The following is a 20,678-nucleotide window of genomic DNA, read 5'->3' as shown; positions in this document are numbered from 1 at the left end:
TGCTGGAAAGGAATCGTTTACTTCTGACCAGTTCAGATAGCAGTAGGATTTATTATTTCCTTTTAAAAGCATATCCCAAGTCGTCGTATTTATACCTGATGACTTGAGCCATGAATTTTTAATGCCCTGCTTCACTGATTGGAGTTTTAAATGTCTCTTGAATTAGCCAACATTTCATGTATCTTTAAGCCGGTAGTATCTTTGAAGTTAAGGCTCTAAAATTACTAACCCAGGAGGCATCCGTTCTGTTCTTTAGCCTCATTGCCAAATGGATACAGTTAAAAGGAAACCTGCTGGAAATTTAAAAGTACAACCAAAGTTGCATCTACTTTCCCCTCCAGCGACATTTGTTTAAACCCTAATGCTGGTGTTGACAGACCCAGTACTAAAATTAGAACAGTACGAAGATTATCTTGGTTCTTGCACCAGGATGACATGCAAATTCGTGAGGCATCTATATTTTCAAAAAGAAAAACATGAAAATGTGGGACTCGATTTTTAGGTCATTGCGGTACCTTTTCTAAACCTCCACCAAACCCTCCTCAACTCTTCATATTGTGTTTTCATCGTAGCACACTTAGAATCACCTGTGTCTGTGCTGCAGAAGGCCCTGCCAGCGCTGGACTTATGTGTATATGTCTGTATGCATACAGCCATAAGAATGTGTACTGTTGTGTATACACACATGTACATGTGTATTCATGGGTGTACAAGTATGTGTGTGCATTCTTATACACACTCGAAAGAGTGATAGCCATCTGAAGAAAGACACTTAAAATGTCCCCAAAGTAATTTTTACTCTCTTTGCTTGGGATTCTGGATATAGTAATAAATGGTAGCTTTATGAGGACTCATTTGTGGCATCTCTGGGGCCAGGTTCCCTGTGGTGCCTGGGATTCTGCTCCTACCAGGTGGGAGTGGCCATGAGATGAGGCGCCTCATTTCCCCCCAGACAGCAGCCAGCGTTGGCTGTCACTGTTTTTGTTTGGCCCCCTGCACCCCCGCCCCCAGGCAGACACGAATGACGAATACATTGCACTTGAAGATGTAGGAGCTGGGTTTAATTTCTTTGTTTTAATTTTCTTTTCTCCCTCATGTGTATGTTTCCATGATTTGGGCTCTCCTTTTCCTTGCCCCAAACGCCAGGAGGTATGTAACCCCCTCAACCTGCTCGCTCCTCTGCCCAGGCCACTGTAACTGCTGCAGCCTTTTCTTATTTGTTATTTTTGGTTATTTTGTTTTTTAATTGCTGGTGGTAGTGTTAATGCTGCTTCTAACTTACTGCACAGTCCCTAGGGAACTGGTCAGGATCAGGGGTTCGGAGCAACTTGCATGTTTTCCCACTGGGAGTGGTAGACAGGGCGTCAGATAGCAGGGTGCCAGGGCACGGACAACTAAACCTTTCTGAGCACGGTCACGCAGAAAACCTCCGGAGGGTGCGTTAGCAAAAGCAGAGGAAGAAGTCACTGGATTTTTTCTTGTAATTATTGGCCGGGCGTGTGCTCTATATGTCGAATTCCACTCGATTCCCGTGAGTTAAAAAGTAATTTCTAAAGTGGAGAAGAGGAGGAAGAGGAGGATGCCGTGACTTCCCAGAGCTGTGTGCTTCTGACAGACTGATCAGAAAGCAAACTCGGAAAAGAAATTACACAAATGAGGACATTTGCCTTTGCATGAAAAAGGGAGCTGGTGTTTCCTGAACTCAAAATGATACCGAGTAAAATTTAAAAAAAAAAAAAAAAAGAAAGAAATCAAAACCCCCTCCTTGAAGTGCTTTTCCTTCATTTCCTGGGGGTTAGGGGAGGGCATTCCAACCTCAGCTCCTTTTGTTTTGTTTTGGTTTTCTCCCTCCTCTTTTTCAACAAGTCATGTAGAAGCCCTAAGTCGGCTCTTAGTTACATTGTTGCTGTCCACTCTCCATTGCTGATTTGGGGAAACATGTTTTCCTGGCCGGGAGCCACTCAGGTGTGTGCTTCACACGCTGAAAGACCCCGCCAAACCTTGACCCCTGTTAGAAGGTCCTGGGGACTGGGCAGGGTGTCTCCAACAGCAGGGGCAGCCGCCCTCCAGCCTTTCCACCTCAGGGGTCAGAGAGCCGAGGGCAGAGGTGGTCCTGTGAGTTCCACAGGGACTGTCCTAGGTGCGCACATTGACCTGTCTGCTTGTTTCATGTCTGTTTTTCTTTCAACATGGAAATGTTCCCCCTGGGACCGCAGTGGTGCTTCATGGTAGAGGTGTCTGACACCACCCATGGTCAGACCGAATAGCTAAGCTTTCGTAACAGGGAGAGGGCGTTTCCAGCTTTGCTTTGCGCCTGGGTGTCCTTCCATCTTCGTCTTTTTGGCATCTGACCCTTTTCCATGGCTTCCTGAGCCCTGTGCCCCTGGGTGGCCCTGTGAGGGGAGCGTGTGGTAGTCACTGGGTGAGGTGTCCTGGGTGCTGAGCCCCGTGTGGGAAAGGAGGCCCAAGACGGCAGAGCCGAGTTCTCAGACTCCGAGATGGGGCGGTTTCCTTTCTATAGCAAAGTGGTTCCAATTCTAAGGATACTCCTGTCTTCTTTTTCCTTATTTATTTCGATTCTGCCCAGCCTTGCCCGTTTTCCACATGCATGACCTATTTCCATCTATGGTTTTTTTTCCTAATCCATGCTTTTAGGGACCAGAGGCACGTGCTCACATCAGCTGCCAAATCGCCATGGGGGAGAGAGTCAGTCTGCTCGACACTGTCCCAGGGTGGGCGGGCGGGTGTGTGGCACTTACGTGCTTCTGTCAGACCCCCTTTCAGAGCCCTGGTCTGTACCAGTTAGAACCTTGGCGATGGGTGATCAATGTCTTAACCTCCCCAGGAGTGCAGGCACCCAGGGAGAGCCATCAAATGGGACCCAAAAGCCCAATAGTCAGTCCTTCCACTTGCTGTCAGGTCCTATGCCAGGTGCTTTATTTCCAGACGTTTGCGCTGCTCCTGCAGTCGTATCCTTTAAGGAAACCTGGTGTGAGCACGTAGCACATTCCAGCAGCCAGAAGTACTCCTTTAAATGCACCCTGCTCTTTTGTAAGGGTAAGGGATCCCACTGGATCACACCCACGGCCCTTGCTTTCTGTGAAGATCGGAGGGTGGTATTCTCTGTAGGTCAAGTCTTAGCAAAAAGAGCGCATACTGTCCAGGGCCATAAAAAGTGTTAGGAGATGCCACGCATATCTTAACCTCTGGATGATTGTGTGGGTCATGTTCAGAGAGCTCGCCCTTGACCCAGTGGAAAAGGAAGGTGTGGTTCATGGCCGTGGCCGAGAGCAGGACTGGCTTCACTCAGGCAGGTCGTCCCCTGACTCCGTACCCATCTCAGCAGAACAGCCCCACCCCAGCTTTTTTGGGTGTGTTTAACTGAGAGATACTGAAAAGAACTGAGAGAAGTTGCCACTAGCTCATAGCCACCCCCGTTATGGTCCTTTGGCCCGTGGCCTTTTATCTAGCTGTTTTTGTTACAAGCGTCTCGTGAGGAGTCCAGAATGAAAAGGCGCCACAGCGGGCCCTCTGCTTACCAGTCAATTCTCCCCGATACAGGAATTCTGTGCTGTGTCACCCCGGTCTCTGGGGAAGTTTTATTTTCAGGATACTGGCCCAGGAGCCCAAAAGTATAGAAATGCACTTCAGTTAGGAAGGTGGGGTAGTGGGTGAGTTCCACGGTTCAGGAAAAGCTGATTTGATTGTGAAAGGCTTAAGGTGTCCTCCTTCCTGTTTCTCCTTCCTGCCCCCTTCTGGTGAACCGGCTCCACACGGGCACCTAGGCTGGTTGGCCCGGCAGTGTAGCTTGGACCAGGGGACAGGCCCTCTCCCCTCTCTCTCTTTTGTTTGCCCGTTCCCACCACACCGAAAGCCGCTTCTCTAGCCCCGTCAGACTTGCGTTGCGTGTCATCATTGCCCCAGTCTCCCTCCCCACCCCCGTGCCCTCATCCCGCTGTCCTGATCCCATCTCCGGGTGCCTCCCACTTGCTTGCTCTGCTTGTACCCACAGACTTTCACTCCGTGAAAGGTGCTTCTGTCCTGGCTCTGTGTCTTGTCACCGATGTAAATCTTGCCGTGGCCTCAGTGTCCCCTGGCGCCCTGGCCCTCGCAGCTTCTCCTCACTCAGAGGAGAGCTTCGTACCCCGCGGACCTGCACTGCCTGGTCACTCCTGTGGGACACCCGTCTCTTTTTGCTCTGCAGGTGGCAGGGTGAAGACTTGGAAAAGACGCTGGTTCATTCTGACTGACAACTGCCTTTACTACTTCGAATATACGACGGTGAGCCCTGCTGGTTGGCCTTGGGACCGGAAGTGGGCCCGGCCTCCATCTCGAAATCCCCATCAGACATGGCTGGAGAAGGCAGTGGGGCCAGTGGGGAGACAGTCAGATTTGTCCTTCTGCATTGTTGTGGGTGGGAGGAGAGTTCAAGGGCAGTGGGAGAGCTAAGACACATCTCAGTGTTGGGAAGCCTGAAGATAAGTGTGGTGTCTGGCCAGAGGAGCTGTGGTGCAGAGCCACCATCCAGGCCCACATTGGGACAGGGGACACCTGGCCAGGAGAAAGCGGTGGAGGGAACTTGATGCGTGGCATTAGGAACAGGTTTTAGAGCTGGGCTGGAATGAACTCGGATCAGTTGCCGAGAAAGTTTGTGGTCCTCTTGAAAGGGAGGTGAAATAATCGTGATTTGGAGAAATCAAGTTTCCTAGGGTAGCAGAAGTGCTGAGGCATTAGATTCAGAAGAAACAGCCAAGGGGTAAAATATAATACAGAGGAAAAAGAACTGAAATGAAATGGGAAAATTTAGAGATTATCTGGAGTTTTAGGAAATTGAACTTTTCTTAAGCTGTGGCAGCGTTGCTGGTTTTTATTCAGTGGTGAAGAAATTAAGTACAACTGCTAATACAGTGGTACCTCGATTTTCGAACGTCTCCGTTGATGAACATTTCGGTTTATGAACGCCGTAAACCCCAAAGTAAATGCTTTGGTTTTCAAACACGTCTCAGAAGTCGAACATGTCACGCAGCTTCCGCTGAGTGCAAGGCCTAGCTGTCGGCTGTTTTCGAATATTTCAGAACTCGAACGGACTATGTTTGAAAACCGAGGTACCACTATATGTGTTACCTATAAGTCTCTTTTATAATAAGAGCCTATGGAAATAAAAATCATCAACTAAAACTTTTTTGAAGCGCCTTCTCACAGAGCACTCAGCAAGCCGGGCAGGTCTGTCCTTTCTGCCATTCTTCTTGGTCCCCTGAGGAGCAGGGTGGGTGTACAGCTGGCAGCATCGGCCGTGTGTCTTGAAACAAGTCCAGGCAGTTGAGTGGGAATGCTTTGCTTTTGTTCTCCAACCGTCTTCACTGAGTTAAAGTCGTGGATCTACTGAGAACATGATGATTTAGAAGTGTCACTTACAGTAAGTGCAGAACAAGGTGGTCTGTAAGTAAAAGACGGAAATCCTGGCTGTATTTCTGTAAAACGTAGCCGGAACCAGGCTCAGTACCTAATTTGGCACCTCACTGCTTAGGAGCAAAGTGGGTTTTCTGCTGCTGTGCCCACACTTTGCATGCTTCGTCCCTGTGGACAGCGTACATACGTGTCAGCTTGTAACACAGAGTCACTCGTTTTGAAAGTGTGCTGTCTGTTAGGGCATTCAGTAGTTTTGAAGGGTTTTGTGTGTGAGAGGGGCTAAACTCATACCACTTAAGTTCTGCAGCAGGCTTTGCTTTTCTGTTATTAAAATCTTTTCAACTATGAGAATGTATTTCAAATATGCAAAACAGTAAAAAGATGGCTTCTTCCTGTTTCCCCCCACAAAGTACCACTATGAATAGTTTGGTGAACTTCTTCCTGTCCAGCACCCCCGGCCCCCCACACACACACATTGCCTTTTTTCTTAAAGATACCTAGACTGATGACATCTTTAAAATCTTGTTTGGATTTTTTTTCACTGTTCTCTGGGTCAAGATGAAACATATACAGACTTGTAAGCAACGCACCCTCAGTGCTGGGACAGTCCCAGCAGTGATGCAGTGAGACTCTAGAACCTTGGGTTCTTCCGATACCAACCATGCCAGCATCCTCTGAATGCCATTTAGCAATGTGTCAGCGTTGTCCAGGCCGTGGGGAAACAGAGATTACATTTCCCAAGACGGGGAACCCTCGGGGTTGATGGGAGGTGGAAGCTTCCACACAGAACCACCTCACACAGAGGTAGAAACAGGTGGGGCTATAGCACCCGAATACGGAGGGGCTGAGCTAGTGTGACATCGACACCTCGACCACGGCAGCAAGGACAGAGGCTGCGGGCGGGCACAGGGCCCTCACCACGCAGCCCTGGGGCACCCACCAGCCCCAGCCACCACCCCGTGCCCTCGTCGGGGGTAGCAAACCAGGCAGTTCTCCCCTTTCCCTCTTCTGATCGAGGAACAGTAGTCTGCTGCTGCATAGAAATTGGTGGAACGGGAACTGAAAAGAAGGGACTCCCTGCGACATCAGTGAGGGCTCCAGACCGTGTTCGGTTGGGAGAACTTCCATAGAGGGTGGGAGCGTGGGCATGATGTCCCTCCCAAGGGGATGGGACCCTCCTGATGTTGGGCGTTCACGGTGTGAGAGGAGAGCCAGAGCTCGGGGGGTCTGAGAGGAGCTCGCCCGCCACTCTCCGTCCTTTCCTGACACTGGGGAGTGACCAGCATACAATCCAGCCAGTTCTCTGGAACTTTCAGACTTAAAACAAATGAGAACACGTTTACAATGTAACTGTAATTGTAGAATTATAACTTATTTATTAACAAATAAGTTAAAACTTTAAGGAATGGAACAGATCAGCCAAAACTATAATCACCATAGAGAAAAGGCCTGAGACAGTCTCAGACATTCTGTCTGAAAGACAAGTATTAAAACAATTAGCTAAGATATGGAGGACAGATAACGACGATCCCAATACCAGAATAATTGGTGCCTGCAAATACATGAGATCATTGGCCTGAAAAGGAGGAAAAACCCCAAACCTGCAAATCAAAAGAGCACATGGTATTTTGGGAACCTTTGTCACAGGAAGCTGGGCGCCAAAGCTTAGCCCAGCTACACTGTCGAGTTTGGAACAAAGGCTGTGGCCCCGTGGGTTGGCTGCTCGGCAGGGACGGGGTGTGATGGCGGTTGTCAGACGTCTGATGTGTGTGGAAGCGTGTGCGTGTAGCGACCTTTGCTGAGCCTGGAAGCACTGAGGGAGGGCCTGTCAGTGCGAGGGGTCGACGGAGGTGTTTGGCATAGGAGTTGAGGTGCCTTTTGAGATCCAGGTGGAATTTTGGGGGGCGCTTTCTCTTTGAGGGTCCCACAGTCTGGTGAGGGGGGAGAGAGGGCAGGAGATAATGAGCAGGGATGACATGTGACACAACTATAGTCCCATGTGTTAGGGTCCCCAGGACGAGACGGGCTTTCAGGGAGGTGCTGACTCCAGAGCTGAGGCTTAGAGCTGAGCTGGGGAGCCAGGCAGAGAGATAGGACCGTTTTCTGCATGAAGGGGCTTACGTGTCCCTGCTGAGGGCCATACACGCATCTGTCGGACCCCCTGCCCCAGCCCTGGTGTGCACCTTGCAAAGGCCTTTGGTTAGAGGGATTCACGGTGTGTCATCCCCACTACGCCCTTTCTTGTTTGAGAGCATTGGGCCTGGGCCCTGCTGAGCTGCAAGAAGGTGGGAGAAGATTGAGGACTGGGGTTCCGTGGCAAGGAATGTGATAGAGGAGGGGTTTGCGAAAGAGCCCTGACGCCCCTCCTCAATTCTTCTGTAGGATAAGGAGCCCCGTGGAATCATCCCCTTGGAGAACCTGAGCATCCGGGAGCTGGAGGATTCCAAGAAGCCAGTGAGTATCGGGGGAGGCCGCTGGGGATGGGGCCGCTGGGGTGAGGCCGCCTGGGGGGCGGGGCTGCCTGGGGGCGGGGCCGCCTGGGGGCGAGGCCGCTGGGGATGGGGCCGCCTGGGGGGCGGGGCTGCCTGGGGGCGGGGCCGCCTGGGGGTGAGGCCGCTGGGGATGGGGCCGCCTGGGGGGCGGGGCTGCCTGGGGGCGAGGCAGCCTGGGGGTGAGGCCGCTGGGGAGGGGGCCGCCTGGGGGCGAGGCAGCCTGGGGGTGAGGCCGCTGGGGGTGAGGCAGCCTGCGGGGAGCAAAGGGATGGGCGCGGCGGTGCTGTGCAAGAGAGTGAAATTGCAAAGGTTTGCTTTAAAACACCCCTGGAGAGTGCTACCAGGCCTTGAGTTTAACCTGACTGAAAATCACCTTGGTGTTCAAGCTGAAGACGGGCTCCAGATAACCTCGTTGTTCTGTCATCTGCTTCATTGTCACTTACTGAAGGTCAAACAGGCTAGACGGTCCCTGTTTTATGGGTTTCAAATGCCTTCAGAGTTGTTTTCCTTTGTTTTGGAATCTCACCGTGCTGCTGGCTTAGCTTGAAAAGGCACTGAGTGGCCTGCAGTTCCCTCCGTCTTCGTTGCGTGTTAGGAGTAGAGCTCACATATGTCTGGTTGATGCCTTTGCTGACGAGGCCTGTTTGTAGAGTTTGCTCTCCCCGGAACTCCACTTCCAGGCTCCTCTCTCCTCCTGGAGCGCTTGTGTCGCCTGTGATCTGGGAGGGTCAGAATACCGAGCCTCGTGGGAAGTAAACCAACGTTTCTTTCCTGGTTAGCAGCTCACTCAGATCTTTGTTGCTGTCTCCCTCTTTTTTTTGATCCTCAGAACTGCTTTGAGCTTTATATCCCGGACAATAAAGACCAAGTAATCAAGGCCTGCAAGACCGAGGCCGACGGGCGCGTGGTGGAGGGCAACCACACCGTGTACCGGATCTCTGCCCCGACGCCCGAGGAGAAGGAAGAGTGGATCAAGTGCATCAAGTAGGTGGCGTCTGAGCGACGGGTCTGCCTCACCTGCCCACGCCTCGCAGCTCTCAGGCGTTTGCCGTGCAGCTGTTGAGCGCACTGCCCTTTAAATCTGTAGGGACGGGCTGGACTGTGGTTTGCGCTTACCTTCCGGGCTTCCTGGCCATTACAGCAGGTTTAGCGAGCACCCACATGTGGGTCCCCAAGTGCACTTCACAGGCCCAAAGAGGGAGCATGTGAGCAAGCCACAGGTACACGTGCCGTTCGCTACACTGGTTTTTCCATGTCTTAGGGAGCAAGTCTCATTGTCATGGCGGCAGTTCAGGGGTGATAGTGGTCGTCATGTTTTATCATTTTTTAGTCCTGTGAGATGCTGGTGTCCCATTGACAGATGAGGAAACTGAGGCCCATGGAGGTTGAGTCGTTTGCCTGAAGTCACATGGCCGCGACCCAGAGTCACTCCGTGTCGTGACGGAGCTGCGGGTCTGGGGGGAAGGCTCCCGAGTCGGTGTGCTGGTCACACGGACCTGCGGGTCCAGGGCTCTGCTCCACGCTCCTGCGCTGCCTGAGCACCAGCCGCACAGCGAGAGGCATGTTATGGGGCGGGTGTCCAGGCGCCCAAGCCTCCTCCCCATTCTGCCTGGGACTTCCGTGACGCCTGTCCCGATCACTGCCATGCCCCACATGCACGTCATTGGTGGTCTTGGTGGCACGTCTTCCTGAGAGCGTGTCCCCAGTGTCCTCGCTGTCCCCACCGGGCGCTCCATCCAGCAGACGTTACCCAGCTGTTTCCTTAGCATCGTCCCATTCCTGGGCCTCTTGACTTCCCCTGGAGACAAGGGGGGCTGCACTGACAGGTGGCCTTGATTGTCCCATGTGGTGGGCGTTCTCCCCTCAGGCCACAGCCTGCCCTGAGCGGGCTGAGAGGACTCGAGTCGTCGTTTGGGGGCATCTCGACTAAAACCAGAGTAGTGTTTTGCCCAGGGTAAATGGTGAACAAACAGTAGTTTCCTCCCACCCATTCTGGGTGGCCAGATGCCTTCTAGGCGGGGTCCCCTGGGGACATGCTTCGGATACTGTCCAGCCACAGCTTCCCCAAGGAGCCGTCAAGACATTGCTCATAGGCACAGTACCTCTGAACGGGTCCCAGTCCCCGCACACGAGCTGACACTCACGTGGTCAAGTGCAGCACTAGCTGTCTCCTTGGCTTGTGAGCTCCCCCGGAAACTGCTCAGCGCCCACAGTACAGCTTCTCTGGAGAAGCAAATGCAGCTTCAAAACTTGCGGATCACAAGTTGCCCAAAGGCTGAGCATACAGGGGATGAGGCCGCTGTCAGTGTCCTATACTGGCTTCTCTGTGCCTCCCTGTCTACCAGGCTGCAGACGCACAGCAGGCCTGACCAGCCGCTCACTGGGGCCCCAGCGGCAGCACTGACTGCCCAGTATCGGGTCTTGGTCATGGAGCTGGCAGCATGGGGACCCAAGTGACCTGGTACAGACCGCGTCCGCCATCTGAAAGCACGTGTGCCAGGTGCTGCCATGTAGCACATTGGATCAAATGGCGCTCACTGCTCCAGACAAACGCCAGCTGTCACCATGGAACTAAAGTACCACGTTTGTTTTTCTGAGTTAGAACACAACTAAAAGAATGTATGATGTTCTGTTCTTAAACTCAAATTGAGTATTAGGGGGATGTGGACAATAAACACCCCAAAATGATCTTGTCACCTGTGCTGGGTGCCTCTTGGAGCTTGTCCCTTAAGCCATGCTGTGGCCACACTGCCTTGGCCTTGACGGTGATGCCCAAGCAGGGCAGGGGGCCTGGGGCGTCGTCTCTTCCGGTCCTGGTCCTCAGCCTCTTCTCTTTGTTCCCTTTTCTGCATTCTAGAGCGGCCATCAGCAGGGACCCTTTCTACGAGATGCTGGCGGCTCGGAAGAAGAAGGTGTCCTCCACAAAAAGACACTGAGTCTGTGCAGTGGGCCGGTCCGTTCCCGCACCTCCCGTGTCGGGGGGCTCTCCCTGAGTTCTAAAGACTCACTTAAGCTTTTGCTATTTTTTTCTAAGTGGGAGGAGGGTAGCAGTTAGCGCTGGGGAAGAGGGACCCTGACCCCCATCCAGCAGGGGCTTGAGTCTCTCTCTGAAGACAACGGAGCTCGGTTTACCTCCCGGTTATTTCACTGAAGAAGCCTTCAGCCCTGCTCCGTGAGTTCCTGTAAGGATATACTGTTACATGTTCAGAAAAGGTGGAATGGGAGTGAAGCCACGTACTCTAAAGATATATTTTTGTTTTCTAAAAAGAGAAAGTAAAATAGAGCTGTTCAGATGTGCCCTGCCCCATGTGCCTGGGGAAGCTTCTCCCTGGGCAGCTGCTAAGGGGTGTCAGCCCTGGGCCCAGGGGGGCAGGCTGCCTCCTGCACTTTGGGGAGCCGGCGGGCATGCCAGAGGGTGGAGGAGGCAGCAAGCACTCCGGTCTTGACACAGCGTCCGCCTGGGATCTGCGGCGGCCTTGGTAGGTGGCAGGCAGGTGGCGGGCGGGTGGGTGGGCAGCGGGCGCCGCGACGGGCAGCTCTGGCTGATGCTTTTCCTGTCCAAGTGCCCTGGGACCACTGAACGGAGAAGAGGCTGGACAATGCGTTGCTTTTCTCTTTCAGAATTCATTCTTGTCGGGTTTTAAAATAAGAAGTGAGCATTTTTTTTGAGCTAAATACCTAATAACCAAAACTGTGAGGCAGGTGACCCCAGCAGAGGCTCTGGGGTGACCTAACTGTTCTTACTTGGTTTTCCTTCCTCCCCCCAAACTCCAGTCCTCGTTTTAGAGGAAGGAGGAGCTCTTCCCCCGTCACCGTAGGGTTTCAGTGTTTTCTGACTCAAAGCTGGCCCTCACCTGGACCGCGCTCCATGCGTTTTGTGGGGCCCCTAGCAGGGAACTGGGTCTTTACCTGCTCGGCGGGGCAGGTGGAGGGGCGAGGGGGTGAGAAGGTCGGCCTCCCCGGTCACTTTGCTTTCCCATCGCACAACGACAGCGTGCGTTGGCATCACCCCTCCACGGTGTGAAGGGAGCCGTGAAAAGCAGCCCTCCTGCCATTCTCTCAGGGACTCTCGGGCACTCCTGCCACTTGCCAGGGCCTGTGTGCCGATCCAGCCAGAGCAGGGGCTGGCTGGGCAATCTTGGCCTGTCCCTCCCTGTGCCCAGGACCAGGCAGTGCTGGCCCAGTGCTGCCTCACGGAAGAAGGCGGAAGAGCCGTTGGTCTCCTCCGGGCAGCGGGACCCCGGCTCCCCCGACACCTTTAAAGCAGGCTCACATCTCTGGAAATAGCTTTTGTAAAACGGACTGGTGGAGGAGTGTTGGGGGGACTCTCGGGTCCCCCCTTCATGCAGGTCCTACCTGGAGTGGCTTCGGGTACTTTAATGCCAGATCTCGTGAAGGTGACAGAGGAGGATCCAGGCTGGAAACCTGAACTTTCTGGGCAGCAGAACCAGGGCGGAGCAGCTGACGTCCAGGTGGCCTCGTGCCGGAACCCTCCGCTGCCTGCAGGTGACCTGGACAGAGAGGCACCTGTCAGTATTATTAGTCTATTTATCAGAGGTGTACATAATCCATGTATAGTTTTTCTCCTTTCAGATTATTTTGTATTTGTTTAAAAAAAGTTTTGTCAAAATATATAAAGAAAAGACTGAAAGTTATTGACAGGGTTTTTAAAAAATTATAATTATTCCAATTGTTTTTCGTTTGGTTTGTTTTTTTTGCATTGTAAACTAGCGCCAAGGAACTGCAGCAAATAAACTCCAAATCTGCCCAAAGCATCTTTGTAGTCTGTGGCCTTCTGCCTGTCATTCCCAGGGTGGCTCTGGGCAGGAAGGTCAGGCTCCCAGTGCTGGTGTGGGAGGAGGTATCACTTCCCTTTTCTTCTTAAGTCTAGTGATAAGATAAATTGGAAGTCGGGAGGAGGGCACAGCAAAAAAGACAGAACGGGGTGGCCGGATGGCTCAGTCGGTTAGAGCGCGAGCTCTCAACAACAAGGTTGCCGGTTCAATTCCCGCTTGGGATGGTGGGCTGCTCCCCCTGCAACTAAGACTGAAAACGGCAACTGGACTTGGAGCTGAGCTGTACCTTCCACAACTAGATTGAAGGACGACGACTGATGGATCCTGGAAAACACACTGTTCCCCAAATAAAAAAATTCAAAAAACACAGTCATTGCCAACTTATTTGAAGAAGAAACAAATGTCAAACATTCAACTTTAAAGACTGAGAAATGTGCCTTCAGCTGATCCCACACATTTGCAGTATAGTTTTGTTTTCAGCTATGCCTGCGTGATGCAGGGAAGAGTCACAGTGAGACAGAACTCAGAAGCGGAGAGGACACTTGGCACGGCCTCACAGAATAGAGACAGGCCCGGGCCTGTCCCCTTGGCGGGCAGTCCTTTCACCCACTGCTCGGACTTGTCTTTCCCCACCAACAGCAGTAAGTTCCCATCTCTGCTTGCTTCACACTCGCGGGCCCACCCCTGTCATCTACCAAGAAGGGGTGGTGACCTCTCCACCGAGAAGAGAGACCATTAGATGTGAAGGACAGCTCTCCTCCCTTCTGATAGCAACTCAACCATGGTTCTCCTTTGTTGTTCCCTCCCATCTGTGGAGGAAATGACCACCTCCTTGCCTGCCTCTCTCCCTCTGCTCTTCCTCAGTTTTTCCCTCATGCAGACCCTTAAATCCCCACTGATGCCTTTCCCTCAAGCTATAGACATGCACGAGTCTCTCCTTTGGAAAAGCAACTCGCGAAGCTCAGGAAGGCGATGCCTGCTCACCCCACTTGTTTCCAGCGTTGTACTGAGGGTCTTGCCAGGGCAATCAGGCAAGACAACCAGAAACGACATGCTGCTAGGAAAGGAAGACGCGTGCCTCATCTAAGGAATCGATTAGGTTGGTGCAAAAGAAATTGCGTTTTTTGTGTGTTTTTTTTTAACCTTTTAAACCGATTACTTTTGCACCAACCTAATACAAAACCCTGTGAGAGCTAATGCATGAATTCAGCAGGGTTGCAGGATACAAGATCGATACATGAAAATCGATTTTTTTCAATACGCTACTAGTGAACAACCCAAAAACGAAATCAAGAAAATCTCACTTGCAATAGCATCAAAAAATAGTGGGGCTTTTTTTAGGAATAAAAAAAAATTTTTTTTGAAGGAAGATGTACACAGAACTACAAAACATCGTGAAGGAAATTAAAGGAGACTTAAACAAATGGAAAGGCCCAGCATTGATGGATTGGAAGACTTAATATTGTTACCATGATACTCCCCACATTGATCTATAGATGCAGCACAACCCCTACCAAAACCCCTGCTCTCTTGTTTTTGTAGAAATGGAAAAACCCAAAGTTCATATGGAAATGAAAGGGACCAAGAATAGCCAAAACTATCCCGAAAAAGGATGAATTTGGAGAACTCACATTTCCTGATCTCAAAACTCAAAAGACCGTCAAGACTGAGTGCTACTGGCCTAAGGACGGACATACAGATCCGTGGAATAGAATTGGGAGTCCAGAAATCAGCTCGTACATTTATGGGCAATTTGTTTTAGACAAGAGGGCCACAATTCATGGGGGTGGGGGCTGGTTAGGGGAGAGAATAGTCTTCAACAAGTGGTATTGGGGTAACAATACCACATGAAAAAAATTAAGTTGAGCCCTTACCTCACACCATCTACAAAAATTAACATGGATCAAAGACCTAAATGTTAAAGAGCTAAGATATCAGAACTAGAAGAAAACAGACGAAAGTCTTCATGACCTGGGATTAGGCAACGGTTTTTTAGGTGTCACATCACATTACCAGCAACCAAGACAACTTCTCAAAAAGGATAAATTGGACTCCATCAAAATTAAACATGTTTGTGCTTTAAAGTATACTGTCAGGAAAGTGAAAGGACAACCCAGAGAATGAGAGAATATTTGTAAGTTATATCAAATAAGAGTCCCTTATACAGCATGCCTAAAGTACTCTTAGAACTCGACAATAAGAAAAAAAGAAAAGAAAAGAAAACAGTTAAAAGCCAGGCAACACGAGGTGGGCATTTCTCCAGAGACGTGCGATGGCCACTAGGCACATGAAAGGTGCTGTGTATCAGCCGTCAGGGAGGTGCAGGTCAGCAACTGTGACATGAGTGTTTGCAGCAGCATTACCCGTAACTGCCCCAAAGTGGAACTAGCCCAGATGCCTACCGGTGGATGAAGGGGTCAAAATGTGGCCTACCCAAATATATGGTGATGGAAGGAGAACTGACTCTGGGTGGTGAACACACAATGGGATTTATAGATGATGTAATACAGAATTGTACACCTGAAATCTATGTAATTTTACCAACAATTGTCACCCCAATAAATTTTTAAAACATTTTAAAAAAAAGAAGAAAAAAGATACAACTGATTTTTAAAGTAAAAAAAAAAAATGTGGCCTACCCAGAAAATGGAGTGTCACTCAGCAACAAAAGGCGTGCTTCCGACCGTTCATCTTCCTGCATCTGCGTCCTTGTTCCCACTCACTTCTCGGCCAGGTGCCTGCCTCCCCGTCTCCTCTCCACTTCGATAGACGCATCTGGCTGGGCGCACCTCTCCTCCCCGCCCACCAACTGCCGGCATTCCGGGGCTCCAGCTTCTAGTCTCTCAAGCCTGCTTTCTGGACAGATGACCAGTCCCGTGACCTCAGCTGCCACTACCTGCTGAGTGGCCCTAAATGTGCCTGTGTGACCCCAGTATCTCCCAGGCGTTCCTCTTCACCTCGGACTGCTTACCGGACCTCCCACACTCAGTGTCTCTGTACCTGAGCCTATTCTCTGAGTGTCCCAGGGGTGTGTCTTGTCGACATTTCCCCGTCATTAGTCTCAGTGGACACCCTGTGCTGGTGGCTGCAAAATGACGAGCCTGTCTGCAGCGCTCCCTCCAGCCCACCCGCTGGCCCTGGGCATCCTGCCTGGGAGAAGAAGCCCTTCCACCCCCGGTTATGCACAACCGCGTGGATTCCTGTTTCCAATGGTCTGTGACACATCACTGTCGTTAAGGAGTTTGGTGCTCAGATTGTCCCCGATTGGCCAGTGGGAGCCCCGCCGGCTGCTCCATGTCCTGTGATGCGTCCCCTCTGTTGCTGAGCACTGACTTCCTTTCCGCATCACAAGATGTTCCAGGACCTTCTCGCCCCCCCGCCCCCCCCCAGCCCAGCTCAGGGGTCGGCCGTGTCTCTGAGGGGTCCTGGTTCCAGTCAGAGACGAGGACCTGGCCTCCAGGTGCGCTTGTTGCTACTGGGGTGTCTGCTCCTTGGGCCTTTCAGCTACAGCTGGGAGACACGTGCACATAAATACACACATGCACACACACATATGCATGTACACAGCACATACCTCATTGGCTTATCAGAGTGAATGAGGTGGTGCATATGAAAAACACCAAAGAGCAAAAACAACATTTAGCCTAGTGCCTGGGACGTAGAACTCAGTTTAGCTGTCAGCATCGTCATTACTATTTTTGTTAATATCAAACAGAAAATTTCATCCTCCACGTGCCGTGCATGAAATCCTGTGTGCAGTTTGGGGTCCAGAGCAAGGGGCCAGCTGACTCACCCCTTCCCTCGGGGCAAGTGGACAGCTGGGCCCAATGGAAGGACTCCTGTAGAATGTGATGTGTGTCTGAGCCCCACAGCTGCTGCTTCACACTGCAGAACACCAGAGCGGCCCTAGAGACTCCGAAGTGACTCCTCAGTGGAAAGAAATAGTTCTGAGGGAAGGTTCACACCCAAGACCGAGAAATGCTGACTGTGGACCAAGCACGCTGGCGTGTTTTCTCTCATGGGCCGTTCAGGTACTGGCACACCAAGAAGGGGCCAGGTGGGCAAGCCCGCCATTTGCAGCGCTGTTTGTCACATTCACCTCCTCCTGCCTGTGCTTTGGGAAGCATCTCCCTCACGTGGCGCAACTACAGTCACCTTTCTGAGTGGTCTTGACTTCACGCGGATAAGCCACAAGCAGCGCTGGCCTCAAGGCTGTGTGGTGGAGTCCGCTCTGAGAGGCATCTCCTTACCAGCTCACCACCCTCCTCACATCTCCCCACCTACGTTCCAGGAAGTCTCCTTACCTCCTCTGGATTTAGGTCTTTGACCCTCTTCAGCCGGAACAAACCTGTTGGTTTCCTCCACGGCTGCACCTCAGTTCCCAGCGGCTCACGTCCCATGCTCAGCATCATTAATAAAACACGTCGCTCTTGACGTGCTGCCCAGCATCCTCGTTTCTTCATGCTCTTAAGCAAGACATAATGACAATCTATTGAACTGTGTTCCAGAGCCTTCCCACTCATTTCTCCGTGTTTAACTCACAGTGTGACACAGGCTGGTCGTTACAGGAAACCAAGAGGTGAAGGGTCAGATGCCTGAACACGTTTCCTGGTGGGCTGGTGTGCAGACGAGCCTCGGACCCAGTCTGACTTCACGCGGAGCCTGCGCAGCGATTCCAGCTCACCTTTGTTCGTCCCACTAATCCAGACCCACAGGGTGCGGCCAAATCCTGAAGCCACTCTTGTGGTGTCTCTTGTGTGTGGCCAATAGCAAGGCCCCTGCCCTGGGCCCTTTGCCAAATCCCAGCTGTGCCTCCCCGGCATGGAGCCCACAGGTGGCTCCATCCTCCCCCCCCGTGCACCTTGGGGTGTCTGGATTTCCTTTGTCCTATGGCCATATATGTGTTTCCCCAGCTACCACCTGAAAACTAGCATCTTGCCAGATGTTAACAGGTGTTCCTGGGGGTTACTCAAACTGGCTTGGGAAGTGCTGGATTGGGCTACGAGCCAGTTCCTTCCTGTAGGCCGCCTCGAGTTCCCCAAGTATCCAGAGTACGTAGCGTTTCCTGGACCTGTGTGCCATGGTGCCTGTGCCAGGGACATCTCAGGAGAACCAGCGTTCCTTGGCATGCAGGGCCAGCACCGCCCTCACCCGGTCATTCCCTGTTCTCGGGCTACCTGCCCAAAGCCCGGCCCTTCCTGACCTCGCTGGTACCACTGCCCTTCCGGGCAGCCCCACAACCTAGGGCATCTGCCCCCGCCCACCCTGCCTCAGCTGCCCTCGCCCCTTCCCGGTCCTTCCTCCTTCCAGCCTCTGACGGCAGTCACTCTGCCTTCCGCTTGGAAGTGCCCCCACCTCCGCCTTCCTGGGCTTCTCACTGCTGCTCCCTAAGACCCCAGTGAGCCCCCCACCCCTGACCCTCCTCCACGTTCCCTGCCAGCACCCTGCCTTGTCACCACCCCCATCCCACCACACGGACTCCCTTTCCTGTTGGGAAAGTCATACTGTTCATTGTATAGCTTGCTGAGTTTCACATAATCACACTGAATTTTCATTTCACAGCATGGCTCTCAGCCCAGGCAAACTCCAGGAGAGTGTTTCTCATTTCGTGCTCACAGAACAACTTGGGGGGGGGGGGGGGGGGCGATGCCTGGTCTCACTCACGGGGATCTGAAGGCCCAGAGAGCTCAGGGAACTTAGAGACGTGCTGGGCCCCTGGCCAGCAGCACAGGCCCTTCCGGAAGCTCTGTGGGGCTTCTCTCATCATTCATGGCTGGATTTTTCCTGGGGCCATTGAACTCTTAGGCCTTTATGTGGAGGCCTGGCCTGTTTTACAGGGGATGGAGGGACAGAGAGGCTGAGATGTCCCCAATGCTCTCCCAGTTCGCTGAAAATAGCTGGGTTCAGGGCCTGATTCCCACACCCTGGCCAGCCCTGCCATGTGAGGGCGGGGGCCGGCTGCAACAGTCGGGGCCACTGCAAAGCCATGGGGCCCCCGTGAACCGCCCAGCCTGGATGTGGGGTTCAGGGCACGGCCCTGCAGAACCATCTGTTCATGGATGAGTGAGGTGAACCCAGTGTCTCCGGGAACCGTTGTCTGTCTGGTTTTTCATCTTGGCTGCCAGGAAGCCCAGAGTCAGAGCTCACTTCCCCAGGCGACTCAAGGTAATTGTGCTTTTCACTTTTTAAAATTTATTAATAGACTTTATTATTTTAGAGCAGTTTTAGGTTCACAGCAACATTGAGAGGGTGGGACAGAGATTTTTCCCATCTGCCCCCTGCCTCCCACCTGCACAGCCCCCTCCCCATTACCAACCCCCCCCCCCCCAGATGGTGCATTTGCTACAATGGATGGACCTGCACAGACGCGTCATTACCACTCAGAGCCCACAGTTCCCATGAGGGGTCACCTGCTGCTGTCCTTTCTGTGGGTTTGGACAAACGTGAAGTGACAGGGACCGCCCGCTATTGTGTCACGGCCCTAGAAACCCTCACTCTGCCTGTCCATCTCCTTCCCCCACCCCTGGCAGCCCCTGATCTTTCTTCAGTCCACTGCCTGCAGAGCTCGGCCTGGTCCTGAATGTCCCAGAGTTGGGGTCATGCAGTATGTCACCCGTGCTTTCCAATTTAATCAAGTTTCTGACCCTTTATCTTCTTTCAGTATTACCACAGTGTAAGTCTGAATTTGTAAACTCACAGTTTTTTAAAGAGGAAATTGATGACTACACTGAGGACAAAGCCTTTAGAATCTGCCCGAGTGGTTGGGCCAGTCCTGGGCCTGTTGGGCTCTTGCTTTTGTGCCCTTCAAGGGTTTGGTCATTTTTCCTTTGTGACTATTTTAAAGGGGAGATGGACCAATTGACTGCAGAGCTCATGGATGCGGGGTGCTTTCCTGGGTGAGCTCTGGGCACCGGTGATGGCGGCAGTGTTTCTGACCACAGCCTCTTCCTAGGACAGGAAGGGACAGCTGTGGCCGTTGAAACAGAGGCACCGACCTTGCTGCACTTTCTACTGTGGGCTGTGCTTCCTGGTGGCTTCTCAGGGCACAGCAATCCTTCCCCAAACTGCCCTGAGGGCAGTCATCACAATTTTAAGTTCTGTAGCCTCTGTCTTACCAGATTTGGGGTAACACCTTCTGTGGTTTGAGGGAATACCCTCTGTGGCTTGGGGGAACCCTCTGAAAAACCTGTGGGCGCCTGCCAGAGAATGACTGTTCTTGAAGGAATAGATGATTGCAGACGATGTGGAAATACGGTCACAGTTTTCGTCACTGCCATGAAAATGATGATGTGATTCTGAGAACTTTGGGCAACAAGCGCTTTCTGAGAACCGTCCAGAGACAAGGATGGGGCCCAGTGCTTGAGGGCCTGTTGCGTCCCTGGGACCGCGTCTCCCAGGGCAGGGCTGACCTCAGCTGTTTGACGCAGGTCCTCCCGGAGCAGCGTCTGACCTCTACCCCCCTGCAGGGCTGGACGTCAGTGCTCTCTGCGGTGTGAGTGGGACGTGCGGGCAAAACCTGTTTGCCTCAGCGCCGTCTCCCCAGCCATCAGCTGGATGTGGTCCCTTGGAAACCAAGCAGGTGGCCTCTCTAACGTCACCCTGTGTTGATGGGGCAGGGATGTCAGACACATGCCCCTCGCCACACCGTGGGCCATGTTGGGGTACGTCATGCCACCAGTGAGGGTTCCAGAGCGCACGGCAGCGCCAGACCCCACCTGACATTTCTTCCTTGCCCTTTCTCTCCGCTCTTGAAGCCCATCTCCCCGAGGCATCGAGGCATCGCGTGTCACCTGTCTGCACACTTGTGGTCATCTTGTAGAAGTCAAAGCTATGTCTCTTTTTCTGAATTGGGTGAAGATGCCCACCCCCTACCCCAAAGCTCTGGTCTGGATAAATCAGCCTTCCCGATGTGACAGACTCATTTCTTTGCAGGGGAAGGTCCGTGCCTGGCAAAGCTTATGCGTCTGTATCTCCCAGAACC

General features: G+C 52.4%; 1 protein-coding gene and 1 pseudogene across 4 annotated transcripts in view; both read left to right on the top strand.

Moving 5' to 3' along the window:
- The window catches only part of CYTH1 (cytohesin 1), a 70,075-nt gene extending 57,399 nt beyond the window's left edge, over positions 1-12,676 (top strand). For 2 of the 4 annotated variants that reach the window (XM_088802431.1, XM_088802430.1), the window contains exons 10-13: positions 4,205-4,281; positions 7,792-7,863; positions 8,731-8,885; positions 10,759-12,676. In XM_088802431.1, coding sequence (XP_088658557.1) covers positions 4,205-4,281; positions 7,792-7,863; positions 8,731-8,885; positions 10,759-10,837 — 383 coding nt within the window. In that variant the 3' untranslated portion in view covers positions 10,838-12,676. Of the gene's footprint in view, positions 1-4,202; positions 4,282-7,791; positions 7,864-8,730; positions 8,890-10,758 lie in introns of those variants that run through there. The other 2 variants (XM_019735630.3, XM_074320622.2) reach the window with 2 other exon arrangements.
- LOC148756593 (U6 spliceosomal RNA) lies at positions 367-465 on the top strand (annotated as a pseudogene).
- Positions 12,677-20,678: the final 8,002 nt, after the last annotated feature.

This window comes from Rhinolophus sinicus, chromosome 12 (genome assembly GCF_057876585.1).
Source record: "Rhinolophus sinicus isolate RSI-liver-muscle chromosome 12, RSI-T2T, whole genome shotgun sequence".
NCBI lineage: Eukaryota > Metazoa > Chordata > Mammalia > Chiroptera > Rhinolophidae > Rhinolophus > Rhinolophus sinicus.
Note: the sequence above shows the minus strand (reverse complement) of the source record. Positions and strands in the feature narration are given on the sequence as shown.